This window comes from Ricinus communis, chromosome 2, assembly GCF_019578655.1.
Source record: "Ricinus communis isolate WT05 ecotype wild-type chromosome 2, ASM1957865v1, whole genome shotgun sequence".
Lineage (NCBI taxonomy): Eukaryota > Viridiplantae > Streptophyta > Magnoliopsida > Malpighiales > Euphorbiaceae > Ricinus > Ricinus communis.
In genome coordinates, this window is record NC_063257.1 from 14,140,145 (window position 1) to 14,160,105 (window position 19,961).

Genomic DNA, 19,961 nt, shown 5'->3' on the forward strand with positions numbered 1-19,961 from the left:
GTAGCTTTAGTCTCACTTGTGGAAGCTTGATGCCTTAGCTTTTCAAGGAGCTCTAACACTATCCAAATTCTTGGTGAGATTGGTAGCCTCTCCAGCCTTCCACTATCATGTCTCTTTTAACCCAAAGAAGTGTCTATATGGTTAAAAGTAAAAGAGTTAGTATGATGCATGTAATGCATGAGATGCATGATGCACATGCTATGCACAAGGGTAAAAGAAGAAGGGTTAGCATACACATTAATATACAAAGCATCCTTCTAACCTTATTGCTCCTGCACATGGTCCATGATGAGTCTTTCTTCACTAGAATTAGGTTTGATTTTCCTACCAATAGGGGTAGTTGTCCCGATGTGCAATACCATAATCTCTCAAAAGCATATTTAAAATAAATAAGGCAATGTTTCTTAGTATAAGTATAAAGCATGGATATTTTGGGCATGGAGCTTGATTCCACATGTCTTTGGGTCAAGGCTTACCAATATTTGGGCTTAAGTACTTATAAAGATTAACATCTTAAATAGTAAGCAATAGGGTTTCTATAGAAGATTACTATTGTTATTACAATGAGCTGAGTCTTGGGTAAGGATAAAAGGCTCCCACAAGTAAAGAGTGTTCTTCATTGGCTCATCTCCATACTCAAAGGTTCATGCAGCAAAGAAAATTTATGTATTACATGTGACTGATGGTTAGCCAATGTCACAATTCTAAGGTTCGAGTGGAATCAAAGAACCACTAACCGACGCCATCGGGACTATAGGGACCAAAGTGTGAAAGTGTAGTGATGTAAGAAACACCTGTTAAATAATAAAATTAAAGATAGACATACATTGGAATTAGCTTCTCTTATCCCTAATGGAGTCGCCACTATGGCGGCGATTTCGGGTATGGACCTAAGTGTCTTTAGCAACTACAGCACTACAAGGCTTTTCAACCTATTCGGGAACAAGCTAACTAGTCATAAAGACTAGTTGGAGATGGGAGTCGCCATTCAGGTAACTGGGACACTTTTACTAATGAGTGTTCTCAATTCCATAAGGAAGCTTACATCATAAATCCATAAATGAATCCAGAAGCCAACTTCCTTATTTATGTATATTTATTTTTTATTTTAGTATTTAACGGGCTATTCTCTATAAATGCAGCATAATATTTCTACACATCAAGCATTACAGTATATGAGATCCACCTAAGTCTAGCCCTTTTTATTGAAGCCTACCCCAATACTTAAAGTTATTAACCTAATTTATTAGTCAATAACGTACAAGGCCCACCTATTCTAGCCAAATTACAAGTTATGCTTTAATAACCAAGCATGTTAAGTCTAATTAACTACTTTTTATAAAGAGGCCTAATTTAGTAACCTAATCTAATATGTCCCAATTTTAACCTAACTAAGCATGGAAAGGCCTATTAAGTCTTTATCGATTTTAGATTAAAGTCCAATTACCATCTTAATTAAGCTAATAGACTACAATTTTCATGCCAGGTCCAATTGTAAAGCTTAAGTCTATTTGTCCAGTTTTAATTAGGCAATCATGTAATCATGTATTTAGGCATTCATCACAGATAATAAAAAAAAAAGCAAAATAAAGGGCAGTAAATAAATCTAACTATTACAATCTACCTACAACTAAAAATATAAAGAAGAACCCTAAAAACTAAAATACGGCTCAAGAAACTACAAAAATACATTGAAAACTCAAGAATTTGGCCAATTAATGCATAAAGTCGATTGACTCTAGAGGCTTGGAGGGGTTTCCTCCTATTATTCCTCGATTTTCGTGCCAAAACTAAGTTTTTACATGCATAGGAGAAAAAGAATAAGGTTAAAACATATATAATTAAAAAAAATAAAAGATATATAATCTATTTGCCTAATTAGGTTTAAAATTTAGTCAAATCAGGTTCAAAATCCTAGGTGTTCTTATCATCATATTCAAAATCCAATAAAATCAGCATGTTCAATAGAAAAGAAATCTTAATTCTAATCATGTAGATTGCATAGAATAATTATAAAAAGTTTTTGATAGGCTATTTATGTAGCTACAATCTAAGGTAGTGAACCTATCGATGCAGTCTAGCACTAATGGCGAGTATCAAGGTCGTATCCCTCAGGAAAGTGAAAGCCTAGAGTTACTACTTTGTTCTCTGATATATTAACCTGAAATAAATGATGAATAATTCCAAAATTTATTAATAACTACAAGCTGAGTTCTAAGTGAGATGCAGGAATGAATGGATAAATGAAACAACTAAGACAAGAAAGCAAACATAAAGGGAACCTACACTAGTTGGCAACAAAAAATAACAGATTGATGAGTCCAATTATGCTACCCGTGGACGGATTCTTAATTGATTTCGGTTTCTCTCTCGAGATAACCGAATTCTTAAACTCAAGAACCTAAAGTTGGAATCTCTTCCTAACGATTGATTCTTAAATTAGCATTAAGCTTTAATCCGCCTCTATTAAGCTTTGTTAATTCTTAATTCGGTTAGTTAATTATCCTTGTGTCTAAGTGATTATTAACCAGTTCTTGCTACTCAAAATTCCAATTGCCAAATGGACTTCTCAATCATATAAAGCAATCTAAACACCACAATTCACAACGTCTCGTGAATAATGCATTATCTTATTAATATTGAAAGCAAGAAGGATACAAAACTAAACTCAAGCAGTCCAACAATTGAATACTAAGCCAACATAGTAAAGAAATCCCAATGGATTTAACCGATCTAGCTACATATGTTCATGTTTAAAACAACTAGGAAATCAATTACAATGAAAGAATATTGAAAATGAAACATGTACACCCTTTTCTCTCAAATTGGATGAACAGCTCCAAATCTAAATCTGCACTACGATTGGTCTCCCTAAATTGCCTCTCGATTTGCTCCACTACTGTTCTGCACTCGGAACCTTGCGATTCCGGGGTTCTCACTCTCGGCAACTCTCTCCTGAACTCAATACTCTGTAAAGACCGAACCAACCGCCAAAACTTTCCTCCTCCTTGCTTGCCTTAGCTCAAGAAATCGCTTTCCTTCTATACTTTTCCCAGCATGACTGTGGTCATGGTCATGGCGTCTTGGTCTTTGACGGCCGAGTCCAGTCGAGCCGTCGAACCTTCGGATCTCGCAAGTTAGGTTTTCTTCCTGGTCGTGCCCCCGCCGGTGCTGAGCCACCACGGGCCGTGCTGAAGGCCGTGACAGCCTCAGAAACCGTGCCCAAAACGCCACATTTGAGGATCAAAGGCTTATGGTTGGTCATGGTCAGAGTCCAGGCTGTGCTGATCAGCACGGCCTAGGTCGTGCTCAATGTTTGACATGCGAGCCCTTGTCCAATTTTGATGAATTTCCATTTGTTTTCACACTTATTGATCTATAATTGCTCAAACACTAATGATGGTCCTATAAATTCTCCTGAAATGCAAACGAACACAAAACACAGGTGATCTTGGATTAAAAGCACAATAATTGCTCAGAAAATACACAATAATATGCAAGCACATATGTGTAAAACTATGCACATCAAATTACCCCACACTTAAGCTATTGCTTGTCCTCAAGCAATTAACAACTCACCTCACAAAACTGCAGTCAGCAATTCCTTACAGTTTATGCCCCTAGTCCACAACAGATAGTATCCAACACATCTCGAAGGATACTCAATCATAAATCAAATTGCAGATCATTAACAAAGAATGGAAATAATATTAATGCATGAATAACTTAAATGACAACTCAATATAAAAATCAAAAACCAATGCCTCACAGGGATCACTCAAGTCACTCAAAGTGTATATAAGGTGAAAAAAAAATCCCTCAAAGCAAATGCACAAAAACCCGCTCACCATAAGCTTGCTCATAAATCATGTCTTTGCTACTGTGAATAAGTAAATACAAAAATCAAAGGGTCTTTACCAAGGTTGTAATGGGGCTAAGGTAAAGATACAGAGATTTGGGAAAGAAGTGTGAAAATGCTGGAATTCGTGCGATAAACAACAATATATGCTCAAAGGATTAAATGCCTAACAATACAAGAGGAATTATTCACTAAAATTCTCACTTTGTAGAATAACACTCGAAAATGCTCTAAATCCAATAAAGAGATAAATAATTAAAGAATTTTGTTTATCTTCTTCTTCTTCTTCTTTTTGTCATTTTCTTCATTTTTTTTTGAATAATAAACTAGCAGCTTATAAGAGAACTGCTGCATACGTAAAGAATAAAAATACAGTTTGGATCGAAAAAAGTATCTAAAATATCAAAAAGACTTAGTGAATTTACCAACCTAGCAACTGGCATTTTAATCCCACATAAGGGTGAGCAAATCACAAAAAGAAATTCCAGCATAAGGGTAAAGGAAAGATAAATGTAAAGAATGGTATAATTGAAGTGTATGGGTGTAAATTATGAAGAAAAGGTTAAGGCTCAAAACTGGCTAACTAATGGAAACATAAAGGGGTAGGCTTTAGCCAAAATGTGGTGAATCCTAAATCGCCCAAATCATCTCATGGTATTCACAATATTTATGTAACTTCAACAAGCATTACAAAGCAAGTTCTAGAAGCAAAGTCAAGTACAATGCACACTCAAACAAGAAATATAAAGAGCATAAGTATAATGAATGCTCAACTGGCTCAAAATCTCACTTTGAAGTGTGATATTAGGTGCAATTAGTTCGCAACATCATTAATTAAATCATTACTTAAGAAACACATGCATATGACATTATCAACGTTCTAAGTTAAAATTCAACAAGTCAAAAAACAATTAAATAACACCGGTTTAACCCGGCAAGGCTGATGTGTAACACACCATCAATTGTTTTCCAAGGACAATGAACAACAAAGAAAAGTAACTACAACTCTATAAATCAAGTCACCAATCAGCTCAAAAATAGCATACTTAAATGCATAAAGACACAATGTCCTAACATCCCCTAAAAATACACAACACCTAACGATAGCAATTTCAGATATATCTAAAAACAATAGAAGAGAGAAAGATCATAAGGTTTATCCACAACCACCCCACACTTGAAGAACACACTGTTCTCAGTGTAAAACGTTATGGATACCCCGTATGGAATGTTCAACTAGGAGAAACAAAGGCAATACAATCCAAATGCATGACATGTATGAAAAATAAAGTTAATAACTACAGAATATAAAAAGATCTAGGGGACTGCGCTGATCATCCACCGAGGTTGGTGTAGTGGAAATTCAGTGCGTCCTCGGTAGAAGCTGAAAATAATAAAATAAAGAAATAATCAAAATTGAAAAATAAAAATTAAATAAAATATGAAAACTAAAACTAATAAAATTTTTCAAAACGAAAGGTTAGAATATTAAAAATGAAAAATAAAATTTGGGGTGCCTCCCAAAAGCGCTTCTTTTTGATATGATGAGTCTTCTTAGCTGGACTCGTGGTGAAAAGAAAAGGGGTGTGATCGACGACCATTCATCTTTCTTCCAAGCAATTGGCTTTAAGTATCTGCTTAGAGGGATAATTGTCAATTTCCTCTTCTCGACTGTCAAGTAAGCTGCCAATATGATGGGTAAAACTCGCTCCTCATATAGTTGCACGTAGTAATGATGCTCTAGGGGCTCTTCCAATTTGAAAGCTGAAGTTTCATCAATTGGAAGGATCAATGGTTAGGCAACTTCTTTAAGAATATCAATGGTTTTCTACAGTCCTTGGCTTCGTTCACTTGCTAGAAGAAACTCGAGCTGCTCCAAAACTTCTTCATTGGATAACTCGTGCTCATCTTCCATCATCGAAGGGACTTGTGGAAAATCCACTAAAAATTCCTGTAACTGCAACTCAACATCATCAACTGTACATTCCTGTTGGTAGTCTTTTAGAGGAATCATGTTTGCTTTTTCCTTTTCTGGTTCTATCTCCATGTTCAAGAAGTCGTCCTGCACATAAGCATCATCATCAAACATACAGATAAACCAAAAAAATTCTCCCTGAATGCAAAGTGACGACGCTCAAATATTCCTTGGATTCAATAGTGTTTGATTGAGTTCCGAATTGTTCTGCAGCTAGTAACTTGAAGATCAAGCCTACTTAATGCTCTATGTTCTCAATCGATGCTTGTTGACTTTCAAGTACCCTCTCTGTTTGCTGGAATCTATCATCAAGACTTGTAAAGAACCTCATTATCAGCTCCTTTGACACTAACTCTTCATCTTGAGTTGAAGGTGCAAATCTAGGCTGTTGATGTAGTTGCTGAAATCCTGGTGGTTCCTAGCCATCTAAACTCCATTCAAAAGGTGAATGAGTGCTCCATTCTTGATTGTAGGTGCTTTCATATAAGTTATTTAGCCAGCTTCCCGTATAATTCACCTGTTCAAAGTTATAAGAACAATAAGCAAAATCACTGCACAATGGGCGATCATTACTCGAATGTAAACCACAACAAACTTCACAAAAATCTTGAGATGAAAGGATAGGAGTGGAGAGTTGATCGGTAGCCCTGCAAAATGATTCCACTCGAGCTGCTAAGGCTGCACGGGTGTCCCAATTCTTAGCACTCTCTTGGTTCCTGATCCCATTCTCCAATGCGTCACACAAAGAGTTTGAATTTAGCATTGAACCTCATCATTCACTACCTGAATCATAAACTTAAACTAAATAAATATGTACAAATAAAATAAAATAAATAAATAAATAAAAATAAAAACCATAAAATGATAAGAAAAAATGGCTAAAGTAACAAATAGCAAATTTCACTCTAGTTTTCAAACATTCCTCGGCAACGGCGCCAAAAACTTGATAGGCTATTTATGTAGCTACAATCTAAGGTAGTGAACCTATCGATGCAGTCTAGCACTAATAGCGAGTATCAAGGTCGTATCCCTCGAGAAAGTGAAAGCCTAGAGTTACTACTTTGTTCTCTGATATATTAGCCTAAAATAAATGATGAATAATTCCTAAATTTATTAATAACTACAAGCTGAGTTCTAAGTGAGATACAGGAACGAATGGATAAATGAAACAACCACTACAAGAAAGCAAACCCAAAGAGAACCTAGACTAGTTGGCAACAAAAGATAACAAATTGATGAGTCCAATTATGCTACCCGTAGATGAATTCTTAATTAAATTCGGTTTCTCTCTCGAGATAACTGAATTCTTAAACTCAAGAATGTAAAGTTGGAATCTCTACCTAACGATTGATTCTTAAATTAGCATTAAGCTTTAATCTGCCTCTATTAAGCTTTGTTAATTCTTAATCCGGCTAGTTAATTATCCTTATCTCTAAGTGATTATTTACCAGTTCTTGCTATTCAAAATTTCAATTTCCAAATGGACTTCTCAATCACATAAAGCAATCTAAACACCACAATTCACAACGTCTCATGAATAATGCATTATCTTATTAATACTGAAAGCAAGAAGGATACAAAACTAAAATTAAGCAGTCCAACAAATACTAAGCCAACATAGTAAAGAAATCCCAATGGATTTAACCAATCTAGATACACATCTTCATGTTTAAAATAACTAGGAAATCAATTACAATGAAAGAATAATGAAAATGAAACATGAAAACCCTTTTCTCTCAAATTGGATGAACAGCTCCAAATCTGAATCTGCACTACGATTGATCTCCCCAATTGCCTCTCAATTTGCTCCACTATTGTTTTGCACTCGAAACCTTGTGATTCCAGGGTTCTCACTATCTGCAACTCTCTCCCGAACTCAGTACTCTACAAAGACTGAACTAGCCGCCAAAACTCTCCTCCTCCTTGCTTTCCCTAGCTCAAGAAATCGCTTCCCTTATATACGTTTCCCAGCACGGCCATGGTCATGGCCGTGTTGGTCAGCACCCCCGGATTCCAGGCCGTGCTGAACCTTCGGATCTCACAAGTTAGGTTTTCTTCATGGTCGTGCCCCCACCGGTGCTGAGCCACCACGGGCCGTGCTGGAGGCCGTGACAACCTCAGAAATCGTGCCCAAAACACCACATTTGAGGATTAAAGGCTAATGGTTGGTCACGGCAAGAGTCCAGGTCGTGCTTAATGTTTGACATGCGAGTCCTTGTCCAATTTTGATGAATTCCCGTTCGTTTTCACACGTATTGATCTATAATTACTCAAACACTGATAATGGTCCTATAAATTCTCCTGAAATGCAAAAGAACACAAAACACGGGTGATCTTGGAATAAAAGCACAATAATTGCTAAGAAAATACACAATAATATGCAATCAGATATGTGTAAAAAAATTAAATTAATTAAAAGAGAGGTGTTGACGATGCTGATGTAGGGGAACCCTCAAGTTGTCATTGTTAGTCGTCGTTATGTGAGTCTTAGGAGATGAAGAAGTTGTTGAATCAAAAAGAGGATAGGAATCCAGTTCTGTCTTTTTGGGTTTTTAAAAGTTTTTGTCGATCCTTTTTTAGGTTTCCTAATTTTGGAGCTCTTTCTTAGTGGGTTGCCTAGGACTTTTTCTCTATAGGTATCGATGAAAATTTTTGCACTCAGTTTTGTTGTTCAATCTTTGGATGTGTGTTGCTCAGTCAGTGTAGCTAGTTGTTGTTGCTAACCCTAGACCTAGACCATACTCTTTTATTTATAGGAGTAGGGTTAGGAAACCCTAGAAGGTGTTAGTAATTACTGACTTATTAAAATGAATAGTTTGTAATTATCTCTCCCCCTATTAGATTAATATCAGGTAAAAAACAATTTTATTTTTAATTTTAAACAATTATCTTCAACAAACATTTAAAGAGTCTAATAATTATCATAGATACGTTCTAGAAGCTTATTTTTATCAATTTTTGGCACTTTAGGTCCAAAATGCAAGTAAAACAATGTGAAGATCGAAAAACTAGCCCACCAGCCTGTGTAGAGCCAATCAACTTTATACAGAGCCAATTCGACTCTATACTAAATCGATCGAATATGTGTAGAGCCGATTTGGCTGTGCATATAGCCGATTGGCTCTAAAGGTTGAAACATTTGAAGATTTTGACATTTTAATCTCTGAACTTATGAAAATTATCGTTTTCCCCCTCAAACTTTATTTTTCTGTCAAATGGGTCTAAATTGATTCTAAAAATGTAATTTTAAGTACGATTATCCCTATCCTTCTTTTGCGTTTGCCCCTTCTCAATCTCTAAGACTCGAGAAGGATAACAAATTTCATCATTAGGTTTTTCACAATTCTTTCAATATTTAGATATGGAAAATGGATGCTGACATGCGGGTCAACCCGTTTAACCTAATTAATAAATGTGTCTATGTTTGGGTTTGATTTGTTGACACAATTAGTTAAATAGGTCTTATTTGGGTTAACCCTTTTTATATTATATATGTATCTCGACACGACACGATTAGACATTACACAGCACGTATTTTCAGCCCTAATAGTGGTGATGTTCGCATTAGGCTTCATCTTGAAGAGTTCATACTCCATACCAAGAGTTGGATTTTCTTGGATTTGACTTGCTTGGTTCCCTTATGGTAATTCTTCAAGGTCTTCCAAATTGTATAGGTGGTAGGAAGATGTTGAACTTTTTCACATGGTAGGAAGATGTTGAACTTTTTCACATTCTTATATAGATAGTGAATTAAGGAAGATGATCATGGCTTTCTTGTTTTTGCCATTTGCTCTTCTATGAGCATCCACCTATTTGTCTCTATCTAGAGGAATGTTTACACCATCTTCTTGCTTGGTTGGTGGTCTCCATTCCTTTCTCACACAATCCTATACATCTACCGTATCACTATCCAAATATATTTCCATCTTGTACTTCTAATGGGCATAATCGCACCTATCGAAATAGAGTATGGTGTATCCCCAAGTCAGCCATCTTGATATTTTAACTCTTGCACTTAAGCTTGATAAAGAGTCCTTGCTTTAATACCACTTATTTGCCCTTATGAACCAAGAAGGAGGGGTTGAATTGGTAAATATGAGAATGGTTGTTAACTAAAACTTCATAGAGTTGAAGGAAAGAAGTTGAAGAAAGTACATCACACAATTTATAATGGTTCAGGTATTAACCAACCCTACGTCCACTCGTCAATCTCTAATCGAGTATTTGACTAACTCCAACTTAATTGTAATGGGGTTTTTTCAAGTTCACTCTTAACTTAGTATTTAAGGCTTGCACCTAACCTTTACACTTGTGTTTTATGGCTCACACATAACCCTTACAAGAGTTTTTTTAGGCTAACTCTCAACTCAATCCCAAGTGTTTAGGCTAAAACTCAAACCTTCCAAGAGCATTCAAGCTCTTATAACAACCAAAAATTAAAGAAATTTAATGCAAGAAGAAAGAAAATTAAAGCACAATAATTGCAGGCTTTTAGAGGTTGTTAATCAACCATTTAAATCTATTTGAGGTGGTATTTATACCTTAGAAACCTCAAAGAGCTGTAATAAAAAAAAAATTCCAAAAACTCTCAGTCTTTTGCTTTAAGATAGTGCATTAAATACATTGTCAGAGTACAAATTGCGATCGAAATTCTTAAAATGTCTCCAACGATTATCTGACATGACATATAGGAATTGGCTACTTTAAATATATTTGTTGGCGATTTGCAACGGTCACAACCTTTCATGAATTTTGCAGTCACACTTTACCAATAGCAGTCGCGATTTCCAATTTCAAAAGGACCAGTAGTCTCTACCTCAAAACTCTTATTGGGTACGGTCGTGATTTTCTTTTTAAATATGCCAAAGCTTTTGTCTTTAAACTTGAACTTTTCATAGTTGCGCTTTAAGGGGTGCGGTCGCAATTTTCAGATAAACTTGGATATTGAACTATGATCTTTACTACATAAATAACACTGAAAAGTTTATTAGTTCTAGATGCATTTTAAGTGTTAAAATTAAAATTAGAGACTTTAATCTTATAATAAATTATCTAGGCTAACACATGAGTTTGAGAACTAGAGCTCTCTTCCTTGGTGTCTCTAGTTTGGTTGTTCCTCTTTCGAGTGGTTATCTTTTCTGAGTATTTGTCAGCCTCGATACTTGTATTATGGATGGCCGACCGATCTTGATGGTTTGATCAGTCGCAATAGGAGCTTAGCTGGTACTGATAGGTGTGGTCTACCTCGCAAGTGTCCAAGCTAATATGTTTTCATAGTACTTTTTCAACTCTTCCACTTACCGATGTAAATATGGTGACAACATCTTCTGAAGTTGCTTACCAAGAACTTTGAGGAAGTCATAAAGGTTGGCTTTGCGGTGTGATTGGTGTAGGATAGAACAAGAGCTGAGACAAAAGTGTTAGAGGTCTTTGTCTCACCTCTCTCTGTAATGTAGTTAAAAGGTCTTCCATATGAGGTGACCTCATAGTGTAATTTCCACTAAAGATCTTTTTTGGGGTAAAATTATTGTGAAACAGGTTTCTTTTCCAAGGCTGGGACGATATTGGTATAATTAATGTTAGTGGATCAACTTATGGCAGATTGATATAAGGAGGATCAATTCGAGAGGGATTAATCCCAAGTAGATCAATAGTTCTAGTTCCTAAAGGAAAAACATCTTCATTTCTGATTCTGATTGGATGTTATTTAGCTTGATAAGGTAGAAAAATAAAGCTTTTTTGCTCAAACTTTCCCATAGACAACGCTAATTGATAACTTGGTCAAAGAACCTAGCTATCAACAAATATCTTACCATTCGATCCGAGCTCTAAAGTACTTGAAACAATGGTTAAAAAGTACCGGACAAGGTTATCTAGCCACCCACTTTATCATAAGTCAGTAATGATATTACAAAGGTAAGTATATATTGATTGTAGAAGAATAAATTTACCTGATATGTTGTATCGTAGTCCCTTATATAGGGACTAAAAGGTCTCCTAGTCCTATAAGAAATAGGACTTCATGTACTTAAGATTCTCTAATCTTATTCTATTAGTCTTCTTAGCCATAAAATAAAATTTTAAGTCGGGTCAGATTACTCAGCTAGAGTCCAACCATAACTTGGTTTTCAAGACTTCTAGTTATACTTGGATTTGGACTTAGTCAAATATGTGTTTCTCGGCTATGACAATTCGGCATATAATGCTCGGTTATCAAGTTCCCACTTAGTCAAATATATATATATATATATATGTTATATTTTATCTTACTGTATTATTGACGTGTCTTATTTTTTGTTGCTATCATATTACTTGCCAAATAAAATATTAAGTCAAAAGAAAAATCTAAGTACTCAAACTTCTATTAAGTTATGATCTTCTCATAATCATAAATTTTATTTGGTCCCAAGTAGATCTATTCAAAATTTGAGCCGGGCTTGGTCGAGTTTGAAATTTACAAGTCTAAGCCCGAGCTCAGCCCAGCTCGACTATACGAGTCTAAACTTTTGATCAAGCCCAGCCTATCATAAAAATATACAATATTTTTCTTTTCGAATAGTGTCGGCATCATTGGTCAGGCCTTAAAAAAATGATATTTCAAATTCGCCCAAAAAATAAGTGGACTTTTATGGATTCAGATTTGAGCGGATTTAACATAAAAAATAGATGTCCAAGTCCGAAATTTTTTAAATGAATTTGAGCGGGCCGACGGATACCCAAACTCATCAACAAGTCTAATCCTAAGTGTATAACTATAAAAGGATTTTACTATATATATAAATAAATATAAATATAATATATATATATATATATATATATATATATATATATATATATATATATATATATTAGCTGAGCTCCAAAAATCTTTAATATGTAGCAATAATTTTGATGTATGAATGTACATTTGATATATAAATATAGCAATGATATAAAAGAATTTAGAGTTATTTTATTTTCAATACTAAATTATATAAATATAGATTATATATTAACTAATAAAGTATATTTCTAATTTAACAATAATTCTAATTTTAAAATTATATGTTAATTATATCTTAACTAATAGTATAATAAAAAAAAAGTAAACTAGATTTTGACTTTAATACAATAATTTATATCATTTATTAAAATTTTATTATAATATTTAATTTATTATTAATATATATACTCTTAAAATAAAATATGACTCTAATTTTTTATAATTAAAATTTTGTTATAATTAAAATGATAATAACATCGGCCACATTTGCATAGTCGAAAAACCAAGTACCAGAATTGATCCTCCGAGTAAATATGCCTTGTGTATATAATTCGCAATAAATGTGGGATACATACCTTCTAGCACCCTGAGGTGAAAGCTGAGCCGCGAGGGCCCACAATATTTTATATATATATATATATATATATATATATATATATATATATATATATATATATTTATTTATTTATTTTTAATAGTGGCATAAACACATAATACTATTATGTAATTTTTAAATATAATATGTTCTATACTGATAATTTATATAAAAATAATCTCTATAAAATTATAAATTATATTCTAATTCTAACAAGTTCTAAATAAGAATAAATGCTATATTATAGCTAATTATAAATTTTTAAATTTTATCTTAAAATAATATTTTTATAATAAAATTTAAAAAATATATTTTATTTTATTATATTATTATTTTATCTCTTCAACTTTATTTATATAATACGATGAGATAATAACTTATTTTATTTTTAGTTACTATTATTTCACTAATAAATTAAATATAACTTATCTTATTTTTAGTTACTATTATTTCACTAATAAATTAAATATTAAGTCCTCAAATCTCTCAAATCAGAAATTTTATGGGTCTCAAATCTTTAAATATAAAAAAGTTTTGGTGTATTTATTAAAATTATTGTATTAATAAATATTATTAATTGATATATTATTTTTAATTAAAATAAAAATTTTAATTATTAAAAATAACATATAACTAATATGTGAAATAATAAGTTAGTTTTCAATTAAATAATTATTTTAATAAACAATAATTTATAATCTTAAAAAATATTTTAATAATTATAAATTTAATCTTAGTTTATAAAGTATAATTATTATATTAATTAATAAATCAATACAATTTTCTCAACTTGTATAATATATTGTTACTTATACCGTTACTTATATCTTCTATTCAATTATTATTATTACTATTATATATTTTTATTTAATTATTATCATATATATTTAATTTAGTGTTAGTCAAATTTTAATTATATATTTATATATATAAATTTTTAAAATAAACATATCTAATTTAAATTTTATAAATTAAAAATACTTATAGTCAATTTAATAATAAGAAAAATTGCACCTCCCTGATGATCAGGAGCCTTGAGCCTCCGGTTTTTTTTCTCTCTCTAAAAAACCATAATTGTTCAACAAAGGTTTTCCCTCTTTAAAAAATTGTAATTGTTTAAAAAGAAAATAATAGCAATAGCCCCTTAAAACACGTGCACATTAAATGACTGATTTTTATATAAAACCTGTACAAATCCCAGGAGGTGGGATAGTTTATGGGATGCCACTCTTCTGACTCCAAGACGTGAACTCAATAAAGTCCTTAAACCTTACTGTCTTCTGCAACAAACTCCACTGAATCTCTCTCCCTATGGTACACCAACCATCAATGGAGCATATATCTACCTCTTTACATACCACCCTTCTCTTCATAGACTAACCAAAAGCAACAGAAAGCCACCATTCTGTTCTATTTCTTCATCTACACTCTTCTCCTAATCATTAGAGATGAAAATGAAAGCATTAGTTGCCTTCAAATCCAAGCTTGTGAAACCATGCAGAAAACTACTTTTAACCTTTAGGTTCAAGATCAGGAAACCTGTCTTTATAAGATCTCTTCGGTTTCGTGCTTCCCGCAGCAAGACTGGAACAAGGCCTGTAAGAAACTGGTTTCTTACGGTCTTACATTCAGTTTTCTGTCCGGCTAAGCAGTCGAGGGAAATGAACAGGCTTGCGGAGCTTAAGAGTGTCTCCAAAGCAGAGCACGAGAAAAAGCTATTTCCATCACCTCTTACACCTGCTTATATAACGGCCAGTAGAACCGCCATGAGGGAAAGCTTCATGGGCAGTGAAGATGTGGAAGATGCATGCAGAAGTTTCGAGAACTATTTGGTGGAGATGATTGTTGAAGAAGGAAAAGTGAGGGATTTGATGGATGTAGAAGAGCTTCTCTACTGCTGGAAGAATCTGAAGTGCCCCGTCTTCATTGATTTGGTGTGTAGATTCTATGGAGAGCTCTGCAAGGACCTGTTTCTTCCAGAGGATGACAATGATGTTGATAGTTCCAAGTAATTCTGCTGCTAGTCTTGGTACCACAGGTCCACAGTGCAAGGAAAAAAATACTGACCTCCGTTGGTCTTTGTATTAGAAAATTGTAACACAAGTAGATACTAAACGGAATAAGCTAATTCTCAAAGATTATAGTCTTGACTTGACATTATAGAAGATAAAAATTTTAAGCTAACAAAAATAATGTTAACTGCAAGGTTCATATTCTGCAATTCATGATACAGTACAGTTCAAGCAAACCCAATAGCACTTCTACTAGCAAGACCTGAAGAACATATTCGAAAATGGAAAAACAGGCCCAAGGAGAGTACAAAAAAAAAAAAAAGAAAGCTAAACTTCATTGTACCTCTAGGCTTGCAAGATAATATATATAAATGGCCCTATAGATCTAAAATTTGAATCATGCCTGTAGCATCTAATAAAAAAGCAGAAAACATCTTAAACCTTGAGCTTCAAAGTCATATTTCAAAGTCTCTATAATCTGATCAGAGAAGATTATTCTGTCACTGTTATTTATATAGTTATGCAGGAGGATCAGTAAGCTCTGCAGGTACTTGGACAGATTATGCTGAAACATTATGTTATCTTTTGGTCTACTCTCAGCTCACCAGCCAATAAAGAATGGATAAAATGGCAGCATCATACACCAAAAGGAATAGTAAAAATATAAAATAAAAACAGAGTAAGGGACACAATCAAGTAGATATCTATTTACAGTTCATAAAGCATACAACAAAAATCTTGCAGCTTACAGCAAAAATTAGATGTAGAAATGACAGGTAAGAAGTACAAGCACTGAGCTTCTGGGTCACTGTAAAATATGCTAGCTATGATCTACTGATAAAACATTTGCTTTCAACTAAGTTAAGCTGCGTACTGGGGCAATCGAAACAATTGATGATTACCTTTTCAAGGTTGCCAATTATTAGAGCACCCTCACTTAGCAGGAAAGATAAACCTGACACCTCATCAATATGTCTCCAAATCTGAACCCAGGCATGACCATAAACTCAACCTTTGAATCAGATTGTCCTCTATTAGGAATATCCGCTTGGATAGGTTCCATATAAATGTCTGAGAATATGCTTCCTCTATTCACGGCATACATTTCAGCGTTGGGATCAACTGACGTTGCAATCCCTTGTAGCACCCAGACCCACTTCGCCATTCTTGCAAATATTTGATAGAAAGGTGTTCTCGGATGCTTGCCGCTCAATACAAACAACCTCTGGTCTAAATTACCAAAGAAGGACATCTCCATCATTGGATGAACAACAAATAGGTACTTTTTTCTGCAGAAAGATGAAAATCCTGAACTGGAATCTTCTATCAGAGAATTGATGGGATCATCATACCGCATAACGCCATTCACATTATAGGATTTAAGTGCTATCCCATGAAACATTCTGCGGGCAATGTAGGCTTCAAATGCATACTTCTTATCTGACCTCCTAAAATAGACAACCCCACTTTCAATAGAATTTGCTGCCAGGTTTAAATCCCAACCTGAAGCTTTCATCAAGCTTATCATCGGCTTTGCAAAATCATGAATAGACTTTGAAGCCATCTTAAAGGTATCCTCAAACATGGCAATATTGAGTATCCTCCTATTTTTTATCTCCAAACTTTTCTGCCTCATCTTCTCTACTAATATTGCAGTCCCTGAATCCAAATCATGGAGTTGCTGTCTCAATCGAGCAATCTCGGCATCTTTAGCTCTATTTTGGGACTTTAGTTTCTCTAACAGCCTCTCATTAACTTCAATTTTTGTTCGTAGATCAGAATGACAGGAACCAAGCTTCGAATCTATGAATCGTTTCTCCTTATAAGTCCGTTTGATCTTACAAAGTGCTTCGAGCTGAACCACAATATTTTCATCAGCAGCTACAATCTTATCCGGATTATATGGAACATGGGCTTCCTGAAGCTGAATGTAAGCTAATTTCAAAGCAGAAACTGCATCAAATAACTGAAGAACATAATCTCCTCCACCACATACGTGCCTCTTGGATGGAACTACAGCAGGCTGCGGATGGATTTTCTCACCATCACATTCTGTCTCCTCAGTGGCATCACTGCTATCTTCACTCACTGATGGCACATTGTTGTTATTGAGGCAGTGCTGGTATTGATGGTGTTGCTGATTTGGGTTTTCATTGGAAAAGACACCAATGGATCTCAATTTGCAAATTTTTGCAAATTTAGACACCATCTCAGATATGTTTGGAGAGGGTTTAGAGGGTTTAATACTGGTGGCATGCTCCATCACTTGAAAGGACTAAGACCCTAAACAGAGACAGATCTAATGATGAAATTCACAGTAATGTTTTTAACTTTCACAAACAGTATACTGAGAAAAAAAAACATTTTTAAAATGCACAGAAGCACTAAGTTAAAACTAGAAACATGATTCCGGGTCAAATGCCTTAAACCCTGGTAGTGGGCAAAAGGACTAAAAAAATAAACAAAGGTTATTAAGGTTAAGTACGAAAAAGAAGTTGATTAAACAATATATTAGCATTCAGGATTTGTGATAAAAAGAGGGTGAAGAGATTCAAACTACCTAAAGGAGTTATCTTTTTAAGCTAATAAATAAAAAAATCCCGAACAATCAATGGGTTCATAAACAACTTTATAAAACCAACAACCCAAGCTTACAACTTGAGCTTCATCCTCTCAACATCAAGATTCAAGGTTAAAACAAGCAACAAAAACACTCTAAAGAAAGAAACTTAAAAAGAAGAAACAACAAGAAAACCTGAAGCCGCCCAACTGTATCTCTGATCTAGAAGCAGCTGGTAATTCAAAGTTGCATTGGGTTTTGGCTCAAATCATCACTAAGGGTCCTTAAAATGGCGTTTAGTACAAGAGAGAGAGAGAGAGAGAGAGTTTACATTATTCAATGGCTTTATTGAACAACTGGTTTTGGTTTTTGTGTGTGAAAATAAAAGGTTTTGAGGTTCAAGTTCAAACTATATATATTTTTTAAATATTTTTTGGGGAAATGGAACAGACAGATTCTGTAGCATTGCAGTAGCAGAGGGTTGCACTTGCAGCAGCTTGTAGTGTTTGTTTTTGAATTCTATTTCTGCGATACAAATTGCAGAGGTAAAAAAAAATAAAAATAAAAAACTGCCGCACGCTAATTTACCTTCAAAATTATCTAATAATAACCGCACGCGAAGTTGTGTGTTTTCGTTTTCTACCTTCAGTTCCCTGTCAGAGGCTTCATGAATCCCAAGGAAATACGAGTTCCTCTTTTGGCAGGTTCAATCATGGCCGTCCAGATTCTGTGAAGGATTATGACCCAGTGTATGTGAATGAAGGGCCATGGGGAAACGACGACGTTCTGTTCAAACGGCCAAATGGAAAATTTTGTCAACATTTTTTGGGGTGCTCGTAATCTGGATTAGTGATTGTCGACATAATTTGGCTTCTCTTATTAAATACAGTGGTGGCTCATCAATTTGGGAGGCGTCAGTGAGTAATAAAAATAAGGTCTTTTAATATTAAAAACAAACAATATTCAAATTAAATTATGAATTTACCTTTGATTTTTTAAGATGCATTAAGTTTAACTTTTGTATTCAGATTTAGTCAATAAATCATTTTCGATGTAGTGAGATTATAATCAATTAATAATTACAATCATGGTCTTGGCTAAGGTTTAAGTTATAAAGGTGGGAAAGCCCCGAATTCCTGGCTATCTGACCGGAAGACGTCCAGTACCTAGCTCCAACTGCTTCTTTTATCTTCTCTAGCTTCTCATCATCGGTTGTTTATCCTTTTAGCTGCTTCTTCTAATCTTTAGTTGGTTTAGCTCTTCCTCCCTCCTAAGTCTTCTACCGTTGTTTCACCTTTCCTCCCATCACTATTGAGCTTTCAACCTCATTAATGACTAAGACGTCTTTTCTTAACCTTTTTCATGTTCCTCTACCACTACAAAACAGTGTTCATGCAACCCATTTCCTCCTTTCTAATATTGCAGACCTTCGGTCTCTCCAACCTAGAAAAATGAAGAGTCTTCCTCTCCACCATAAATCCCCTCCTCCCTCTTTCTTCCCCTTCACAACCTAAAACCTCCTTTCCTAATTTTTCTTCGCTATCTTCATGCCTTTTTTCTCATTAGAGTTATGGCTTCATCCTCCTCCTCTATTGAAGAGCTTATTAGCAAGACTGAAAACCTAAGTTGTCGGGGACCTGAGCTTGATCTAATCACTCTTTCTGATGACTCGCACAAAGAATGTAGTATCACTCTTGTTGGCAAAGTCATCTCCTTTAGGAATTATAGTACATATGTTATCAAACAAGCTCTTGGAGCAGCATGGAAAATGCAACTGGGATTCAACATTCAAAAGATTGCAATAAACACTTATGTCTTCTCCTTTGACAAAAAGGAAGATAGTTATATTACGATGATAGGTAGACCCTCCTGTATTCAATGATAAAACCGAGTTTTTCTATTGGAAGAAGAGAGGACACAAAAAATGCAATATTTTCTATTAAATTTTTTATTTTATTTTTTTCTATCTCTCTTACATTCTTCACATAATGCTACCTCAATTTATAGACTCTTAACATTAAAACATATCCTTAAAATTCGTATCCAAAATTTAATTCTAAAACAGTTGTTCTTAACTTTGACCTACAGTTACTAAAACAGTCATAACTTATTATAGAAAACTCCAAATGACATGAAACCTTCACCATTAAAAACTAGACTTAAAGACCTTTAATTTGATAGGTCATACCCCCAGACT

General features: G+C 34.2%; 2 protein-coding genes across 5 annotated transcripts; one reads left to right on the forward strand and one right to left on the reverse strand.

Moving 5' to 3' along the window:
- The first annotated feature begins 14,640 nt into the window (after positions 1–14,640).
- Positions 14,641–15,328, forward strand: LOC8258089 (transcription repressor OFP17). The gene has a single exon (XM_002518227.4). The coding sequence runs from the start codon at positions 14,641–14,643 to the stop codon at positions 15,202–15,204; it is 564 nt and encodes a 187-aa protein (XP_002518273.1). The 3' UTR covers positions 15,205–15,328.
- LOC8258088 (protein GRAVITROPIC IN THE LIGHT 1) lies at positions 15,118–18,665 on the reverse strand. Of its 4 annotated transcripts, none has more exons than XM_015718668.3 (2): positions 16,107–18,346; positions 15,118–15,254 (listed from the first exon to the last, which is right to left on the reverse strand). In XM_015718668.3, exon 1 carries the CDS (start codon positions 17,465–17,467, stop codon positions 16,142–16,144), a length of 1,326 nt encoding a protein of 441 aa, XP_015574154.1. In that variant the 5' UTR covers positions 17,468–18,346; the 3' UTR covers positions 15,118–15,254; positions 16,107–16,141. The 4 variants fall into 4 exon arrangements, with proteins under 4 accessions (XP_015574154.1, XP_002518272.1, XP_015574153.1 ...); XM_002518226.4 differs by lacking the exon at positions 15,118–15,254 and adding an exon at positions 18,353–18,665 and having other exon boundaries at positions 15,890–17,487; XM_015718667.3 differs by lacking the exon at positions 15,118–15,254 and adding an exon at positions 18,408–18,664 and having other exon boundaries at positions 15,890–18,289.
- Between the last annotated feature and the right edge of the window lie 1,296 nt (positions 18,666–19,961).

Coding starts and splice junctions, on each gene's coding strand:
- LOC8258089 (XM_002518227.4), top strand. CDS start 14,641: ATGAAAATGAAAGCATTAGTTGCCTTCAAATCCAAGCTTGTGAAACCA.
- LOC8258088 (XM_015718668.3), bottom strand. CDS start 17,467: ATGGAGCATGCCACCAGTATTAAACCCTCTAAACCCTCTCCAAACATA.